At 39.8% G+C, this 9,356-nt stretch overlaps 1 protein-coding gene across 1 annotated transcript; it reads left to right on the plus strand.

The window, feature by feature from the left end:
• The first annotated feature begins 475 nt into the window (after nucleotides 1-475).
• Nucleotides 476-9,112, plus strand: LOC115629114. The gene is made up of 4 exons (XM_030525443.1): nucleotides 476-563; nucleotides 1,132-1,316; nucleotides 4,845-4,956; nucleotides 5,029-9,112. The coding sequence occupies exons 2-4, from the start codon at nucleotides 1,133-1,135 to the stop codon at nucleotides 8,786-8,788; spliced, it is 4,056 nt and encodes a 1,351-aa protein (XP_030381303.1). The 5' UTR covers nucleotides 476-563; nucleotide 1,132; the 3' UTR covers nucleotides 8,789-9,112.
• Nucleotides 9,113-9,356: the final 244 nt, after the last annotated feature.

The raw sequence follows: 9,356 nt of genomic DNA on the forward strand, positions 1-9,356 counted from the left end.
ACGTTTTTGCCAAAATAACAAACATTTATTACAGACTTTTAGACAAATTTATTTTCGTTTCATGTCATTACGAGATCGTTGTGGAATGTTTACACAATACCATTTGTTTGGGTATTAAAATAAACTTATAGTTCACATGATATTTCAAGGCAATTCCTTCAATAAAAAAAAAATAAAATAAAAAATACATACGAACAGCAATAATTCACTGAATCAACGGCCGATAAATGGCATTTTCTCACAGTCAATAAATAATAGTGTGTAAAAGAAAATGCATTCTGAGGAACTCAGCATTTTGTTTATGGTCCCATATTAAACTTGAACCTATTCAAATTTTTCGTTGTATTTAGTCCTTTTTGAGACGTTTGTTTTGCCCCCCAATTTATTAAGTACGTTGCATACCAAAAAACATTAGGCAACATTGACGCATCGTTTTGTAAAAATCGATTTATTTTTTTTACAACCCTAGTTTTGCCCTAGTAACAGCAGCGCGAAAGTACTTACAAATTTCGACGAATGGATTGAGTTAATCAGACATTTAAAGTGTGGAAACGTTTTACTGGGTAAATAAAGTACACGGCGTTTGGAGCCTCATTTCTTAAGTGTACATTTTTAAGCAAAACCTTACTATTTTGTACAATTACTTTTGTCAAGGTTGTAATTAGAGTGAAAAATCAATACCGTTACACCCTTGCATTGTTGTGTGTGTGAATTTTGTGTTTCTGCTCTTCGACTTTTGCATGCATTTTATATCGATGTTCAAATACAATGTACAATGTGTGCTACAATAAAATTATAGTTTCCGGTCTCGTTTCCCTTATCCTGCCTACAAACAAACGTTGTTCATCCGAAACGAGTCGGTCCTTCACTACTAGAATTTAGAGCAAACTACACTCGCGCAACGTCGGCATGGATTTGTACCGACTTTTTCCTTTCTTTTTTTTAGAACGGTTTTTGGAAGCTTAGTGATTATTCGTGCCCTTTGTAATGTAATTTAATATACATTTATGTACATACATATGTATGTATATACTCAAGATGCTGATTATTTTCTCAACCACATGGCAACAGCAGCCAAATAAGCAGCGAAAAAGTAAAAGAAACTAATCGGACTTGTAAAATATCTTTAAGCATGGCAAGCTCTGTGACATCTACTGCGGCTAACTCAGCAGCAACAGAAGATATTTCCATCCCCACACCGTCGCCGTTGGAAACCACACCGGCCAGAACTTTAAAACGATTGGGCCATACATCACCATCGACATCGGTTATATGTGAGGAAGTATTTGACGATGCATATCCGCCATCAACAGAGGGTGAGTTTCACCTCAAATGAATAAAGAAAAACACATACATATGTTTGTATGAATTTCATACTATATGTTCTTAATACATTCAAATTGATTTTTAAGTTTTATTAAAATGTCCGATATATGTACATACTAAACATATACATAAATACATATTGTACATGTACATATGTATGTATGTATATTGTACCAGTTATAGACAAACATTCTTAATCCATGTATACATATGTTGTACATATGAATATAATGAACGCACCAGACATATATATAAACATACTAGAAAAATAAAAGAAACTAAAAATCCATGATTAGTTTAAGACACAGCTTATTTCGTGTAGTGGCCTTTCAGCCTTAAAACAAAGTATTTTAAAATAATATTTGATGTGGCCACCTTTCTGTTCGATAAGAGTTTGCCAATGGTTATTGATAGAAGCCACCAATTATTTTGTAGTTTCCAATGGTATTTTTAGCCATTCTTCCAATAGGGCTTCCTTATGGTCGTACGTATACATGTGTTTGAAATTTGCCGTTTGCGAATCGCCAAATCGAAAATTGCCAAAAAATTTTTATTTCATTCAAGTCTAGCGACTGGTCTGTTGGATTCTTTTTGGTTGCAATATGTTCCATTTATGTACGTTTTTTTAAATAAAAGATGCAATGCTCTAAACTCACTGAACATGTTAAATTAAAATTTTAAATAATACTAGCTACAAAGCGTTTACTTGCTATAGCATTTTACAGATTTTTTAACAACGCCTGCAAATAAATAAATAAAATAAATATTTGGGGTAATGGCAATCAATGACTGGTTGTGAACGAGCCCTTAACGGACACTCAGTTCGAATCAAAACTGCAAAAACTCAGAAGTGAGCGGTTGTGATCGAAACTTTTTGCATGAATGCAAGCAATGATTAGTTTTAAGCGAACCCCCAACAACTAGTCAGTTCGACTCAAAACTGAAATGGCTCAGAATGAGCGGTTGTGACCGAAACTTTTTGCTGAATGCAAGCAATGATCGAACGTCGTATTTACAATCATATCCGCATGACCGAAATGTTCGCTAGAGTTTGCGTAATTCTCAAGTCATAACACCGACAATGACCTCGGCACTTGCACCGACACTTATCTTGACATAAGACAACAGCAACTTCCTTTTTATTTAAATTAAAAATAGTTATGCTAGTTTAATGTATGTATATTAATTTGTTTACTTTAAGATATTTGAGTTCCTTTTTATACTCTGCACATGAAATGTACAAGAGTATACTAGGTTTGCGGGAACTGAAAAATGTAACAGGCACAAGGAGGCGTGGCAGACCCCACAAAGTATATATATTCTTGATCAGCGTGACAAGACGAGTCGATCTAGCCCTGTCTGTCCGTCTGTCCGTATGAACACCTGGATCTCAGAGACTATAAAAGATAGAGACACCAAATTTTGCACAAAGATGCTTTGTTTTATTTTTTTGATTCCCCCCCTTCCCTCTATGGGGGTTTTCCCGATTTTCCATTCGTATAATCGCCTATATCTCGGAGACTATAGGACCTAGGAACACCTAATTTTAGTCCAAGATGACATGTGAATACGCAGAAAAAATGCATTTTGGAATTTCCCTCCCTCCCCCATCTCCCCCGCAAATCGTAACTCCCGTAACTCTTGCAATTTCGAACTCACATTTGCAAATGCCCCCAGTTAGCGTTTATGAGTCCGTATGCCAAGTTTCACTATGATAGATTTAACAAGAAGTTATAGCCAAAAATATATTTGCTGCCCACGCGCTGCCCGCAGCTGTTGTTGATGCTGATGCTTTGCAAACATACACTCACATAAACGCACTTGCCTTGTATATGTGCAATTATACACCCTTACCGTGAGTTCAAATGCCGAGAGAGGTAAAATCGATCGAAATTTTTTTTTAAATTTTTTTAATTTCTATAATTATTGTAAGCATATGTACAGAGTATTTCAAAATCGGGACACCTGAATTTAGGTTTTTTACTTGATTAAGAAATACAATCATGCTTTATATCATAATATAAAAAAAAATAAATATGTTTTGTTCCAATTCTGTGACTCTTTATTCAAAATACGTACGAACATACATACATATACGCATGTTTGCGCATATAATTGCAAACAACAAATGCACGCAGAGCTACATAAATATGCACATGTATGCATTTTGTTATACGGTCATACTCGGGTAAAAACGACGCAATACTCGAGACATACTCGGGTAAAGCCTGTGCAATACTCGAGTAATACCCGAGCACAACTCGCGCAATACCCAATCAAGACTCGAGCAATATTCTCGAAAGTCTGGTTTGTTTCGGTCAGGAACCAGTCATCTTAAACGAAGTGACTGAGCCTGAACTTTTTGAAAGCAAACCAATCAAAGCTGGTACTCGTTCGAACCGACCGCAATAAGCAAAGTGGCCGAGCCTGGTCTGCTCGAAAGCAAATCAATCAAGTCTCTCTCAACTCGTTCGAACTCGTTTGCAGCCAAAAATTTCGGCAAGGGTGATCGAACATACTCGTTACAGTTCTCTGGTTCGTACATAAAAGTGCCGAGAACTATACAGGGGTGCCACAGAAATCTCCGGTGGTTTCGGCTACAGTTGTTTTTGAACACAACACTAATCGTGTTTAAATTCTGTAACGTACTAAATTAAATAAAAAAGAAATATGCCATTTGCATTAATATAAACCAGCAAGAATTTGCGGAAACGCCAATAAAATTTTGAAAAAATAAAACGCAAATGTTTGAGAAGCGCACCTGATATTTTTGTATAACATTTAGAATTTTGCGCAATGTCGTGGTGTGCTTCCATAAATTGGACGAAAATTGCGTCCTGTTGTGGCGATCTATACTTTCCCCTGCAAAAAACTAGGATTTGAAATTGAATTCAGAAATTACAAAAATGTAGTTGCATCTTGTTTTAAATGGCGGTTTATTGCCATTCATATTTTCGCTAACACACAGACCTGCCACTTGACGATACACAATTTTCGCCAAGTTTGTTTAATTAATACAAAGTTCCTTGGTATTTACTATATTTTAAACAAGAATTGCGTCAAATATATATTTTATTACCCAAAGGGTAAAAGGGTATACTAGTTTAGTGCGAATGTAACACCCAGAAGGAGGCGAGGCAGACCCCTAAAAGTATACATATGTATATATTATTGATCAGTATGACAAGCCGAGCCGATATAGCCATGTCCGTCTGTATAAACGAAAGGATCTCAGAAGATACAAGAGTATCAGAAGAGTATCAGAAAAAAGAGTTTTTCTGATGTTCAATGATGTCCGTATGCGTACGTACTTACAATGCTTTACCGCAAGCTCTGCTGAAGGTCTGGAGCCATATTTTCTGTCTTGAAGCCATACAGGTGGATTTAGATCAGATTATAGCGAAGAAGATGCCGACCTTGTTTAAAGTTCAATATGAGATTCTCTATCATTTCATTAAATTAATTCAAATTTACTTGTATTAAAAAAAAATTATAAAATATAATCATTTTTGTTTCAGAAATTTGTGAATATGCATCGCTGATTGGCATTGATCCAATCAAGGAGCCGCATTTGCTATATCTGGCCAAGGAGGGTTTGATGGCTGCAATGCCCTCGGATTGGAAAATATGGTAAATTAATAATTGGAAAAAGATACAATAATAATTTTAGGGAGTTCATGCAACACATTTTTTTTATTGCAGCTACTCTGAAGAGAAGAGCGGACATTATTATTACAACACACGCACCAAACAATCACAATGGGATCATCCACTGGACGCTGTGTACCGGGACCTGGTGCATCAAACGAGGCAAAAAACCATCGGTGGTAGCACACCTATTATTGACAATTCGGATGATGTGTCGCAGTTGGATTCGGGAATTCGCAGCATGCAGGGTACTGACGAGCTCGTAGATGATATGAGTTCCGCGTTAAACAATGGTGGAGGCCACGTCCAGAAGACGACAATAAGCATTCCAGCAACGGTATCAACAACATTGGGCACCACATCGCCCAGTTGTTCTGTTGCTCCCAGCAGCTTCAGCGGTGGTGTGAGCCGCTTTTTGGAATCACGTAACAAGAACTTTGGGGGCATCTTTCAGATGGTGAAAAATTCACGCTTCGAGGTGGCCAAGACTAATGCACAGATAAATCTAGCTATGAAATTTCACGCGCCAGAACAATCGGATCAGCTACTGGACCATCAACAAGGGACGATTGAAATTCAAAGCGAAGAAAGCGGTGGTTTTCATCTGACAGGTACGGGCGCAATGTTTCTTAAGTCGCGACGTCAGCTGGATAAACCAACAGTGAACGCAGTTGCACCTGTCAATGATGGTGTCAGCGATAACCGTATATTTGGCGATTTTCTCAGCTCCTCGCCTGGTGTTAAAGGCATTCTGCGTGATTCCAGTTTGACAGATATGCGTCGACGCCTGGAACGCAATGAAACCGCCTTAACTGAGACAGAAGACAAAAAGATTGTGCGTTTTAATCTAGAAGAAACACAGCGTTTGCGCAGCTCACCCGAAGAAGATGCCAGCGGTGGGAGTGCGCGGAAGCTTACACAAAGTCCTGAATTGTCTATTAACTCTGATGATGTTGTGGATGATGACGACGCGGAGGGCGCAGACGATGTTGAAGAGGATGATGATGACGATGTTTGGGATGAGGATGGAATTGATCCAGATGCTATGGAGGGCATGTGTAGTCTGAATCCTTTTATTACTAACGATCCAAACAAACCCGTACGCATTATTAACCTACCTAAAGCACAAACCATGCAAATGCTTAAGACGTTGCCAACAATGGATAAAGCAGGAGCATTGGATTTGGGTGGGACAGGTTCAAATGGTAGTTATTTAGATAAGCTTAAGGAAAATTCGACTGTAAAGCCTTTGTACGAGGACACAGATTCTGATTCAAAGGGCAGCTCTGTACGCAGCTTTATCATTAATAAGTCCGACCAGGACTCTATGCATTCGAGTAATCCCTTTGATTTGCATGAGCTTGGCCGTCAGCATAAAAATGAAATGGATCAGCTACAACGTAAATTACATCAGCAATTGCAGCCACAAGGAGTGTCATCACTGACTACCGAAAAGCTAGGTGGCTGTTCCCTTAAAATAGCCAGCAAACTGGTGGGCTTGCTCAAACAAAAGGACAATACTGGGCAAAGTATAGATCCCGTAGACCCAAAATCTACAGTCCAATTGGATGAAGAGACTGATATCATAAAGCGCGAGTATGACGAAAAACTTAAGAGCATGCGACATGAGTACAATTTGCGCCTGGCTTCACATCGGCATCAGTTGGAGGAGGCTTATGAGCAACAATTAGACGAAAGTCGTGCTCAAATGGAGCAGCAGCTTCAAGCCAAACGATCACTGGTAATCAATGATCACAAGGCGCGTATGGCAACTCTACAAACTAATCATACGGAGATAGTGCAAGAACTGGAGCGTGATTTGCGTAGTGAAGAAGAAATACTGCGCCGAGAGCATACTGCAAAGCTGGCGCAAATGCGCGACAAGTTCAGGCAGGAGCTAGAGCACGAGAAACAGCGACTACTAGAAACTGGAGAGGAACGCCTTTATGAGAAAGTACGTTGTGAAAAACGGCTATTAGAAGACAAGTATCGTTGTTTAAAAGAAAAGTATGTACGCCTCAAGACTGATGTTAAGCTTTCGCTTGAGCGACGAAATCAACGCCGTGAGGCGCAGGCTTTGCAACAGCATACAAACACTAATACAAACACAACAACTGGATCGGAAACAGAGCGTTCCATCTCCAACAAGCCATCCATAGGAAATAGTGAAAATCGTTCGTTGAGCTACTCAGAACAGGTAGCAGCAGGTGGCAGTAAGAATGCCCCAGTAGGTAAGCCACCTGTGCCACCTAAGACTCATTTATGTAAGCCAAGCATTGGATCCAAGTACAGTAAACAGCTGCAACTGCAGGATGACAACACCACATCAATAAGCCAATCGGATACAACCATGTCGAACAATTATAGCAAAAGACGTTATTTGCCTGGGCCTACGTCAGGGGGCGGACTTGGTACCCTTCTCAGTGATAATGGCAATTCGGACTCAGAAGCTGCAATGCAATGTAATCTTGAAAATAACAACAATAACAGCAACAAATCGGGGCCACGAAAGAAGCTTTTTTCCCGTACAAAATCTGCTTCCACATCGCGTCTCAACTCAGCAGAGCCTAATTACAAGCAGCATCAGCAGCATTTTCTCGATCGTTCATGTACACCTGTTGAAAGTCTGCGCCATCAGTTGCAAAAGCTTGAGGATCTGGAGGATCAGTTTCCCGATCACACACTGGATATTACTTACCATTTGCGTTATCCATTCACAGATATATCCAATGAGCACGCCATTGGCGTTGGTTCCGAGCTGGAGTTTTTCAAGCATCGTATACACTTAGAACGAGATTCAGTGCGTCGTGCAAAAGAATCGCTTCGCACGCAGCGCACCAATTTTCGGGAGCGCCAACGCGAGATGAAGCAAAGACACAAGGCGTTTAATTTGCTTTTAGCACCACGTCACACGCTTGATCAGCTAATACAAGAGGAGAAAGAGCTAACTGAAATGGAAGTTAATTTACATCGCACGCGTGCGTTGCTTGGTGAAAAGGTGATACGGCTACGCCATTTGGAGCAGAGTTTGTCGCGCATATATGAAAAGGAAAAGCCCACTGTAGAGGTAGAGGTGAAAGATGATACGACTACGCTTAGTGATTTATCCTCGCATACCAGTTCTGGCTTTAGCAGCACGGATTTTGCCAGTGGAGCTGACTTGCATAAACGCAAGGAATATTTCCAACAAGAGTCTAATGACTGCATTCAAAGTCTTGAGACCCTAAATGCGGAGATATGTGAAGTACTTAAAATACTGAGTCAGAAGCAGCAGAAACAGCAGCCACAAACGCCATTGACCCAGCGTCATACAATGCCTATGATATCTCCCAACGATTTGAGCTGGTCGAACTTTCTCAGTCATCCTGGAACAGTGACTGCCGACGTTACAATGCAGATAAACACTTCGACGCATAGCACAAGTAGTGCAGGCTCAGCTGTTCTCCACGCCCCACAATCCATTCCCACGTTAGCCGATCGCTTAGAGACTTATCGTCACCTGGCCGCCGGTCGTATGCAGAGCTCCATGGGCGGCGCATTACTTGCGGCTAACACTATTGTGTCACAGAGCCCACGCGCTGTCAACTATACGACCAGTTTGGTAGAGCGCACACGAGACTTACGCAACTGGTTGCGTCAGGCTAAGACCGAGCACGAGCTGCTAACTGGAATACAGCATGGAATGACGCTGCACACGGCAGCTGAAGGTGGTGTAGGTGAAGTTAGAGCAGTTCATGAAAGTGCGGGGGGAGGGGCTGCAGCTGAAGGGACGGCATTAGCGAACTCTGAATCCCAACCACAGTCTAATCTGTAGAACTTACTACTAATCATGTTATTTCGTCGAAAAATGACCTATGCGTTAGTCGTTTGAACTCAGTTATGTTTCGAAGTGAAGAAGAATTGAAGTAATTTTTCATGCATGTTCAAACTAGTCAAAGTTTAGTTGTTAAATTGTATATATACATATACTCAATATACATATAATAGATATTGATAAAAACGAAACAAATGCGAAACTGAAATTATTTTGTTTCGTTTTACGATGAAATAACGATATTTTGATGTTTGTGCTCGTTAGTGGATGCACATAATAAGGAAAACATGCATAGAGTATACACCAAAGGTGTTAACTCGTTAAATATTGAAAATTGTACAATTAACAATCACTTTTTGAATTATAAAAATTGTTATTTTATGCTCTTAATTTTATGCCGAGCTGGTCTCGGTACATTACCAATCGAGCATCTATAGCGGGCCATACCCTCTTCAATCTGATCGTTATTTTTTCGTGTGAGCGTTGGTCACTACATCAAATACCACATCGCCGGCATGTTGGATGTCAAAAATAAAATCTATCTCGAATAGAAAAGTCGCCAATTAAA

The sequence above is a fragment of the Scaptodrosophila lebanonensis genome, unplaced genomic scaffold (assembly GCF_003285725.1).
Source record: "Scaptodrosophila lebanonensis strain 11010-0011.00,11010-0021.00 unplaced genomic scaffold, SlebRS2 tig00000136-arrow-arrow-pilon, whole genome shotgun sequence".
Classification (NCBI taxonomy): domain Eukaryota; kingdom Metazoa; phylum Arthropoda; class Insecta; order Diptera; family Drosophilidae; genus Scaptodrosophila; species Scaptodrosophila lebanonensis.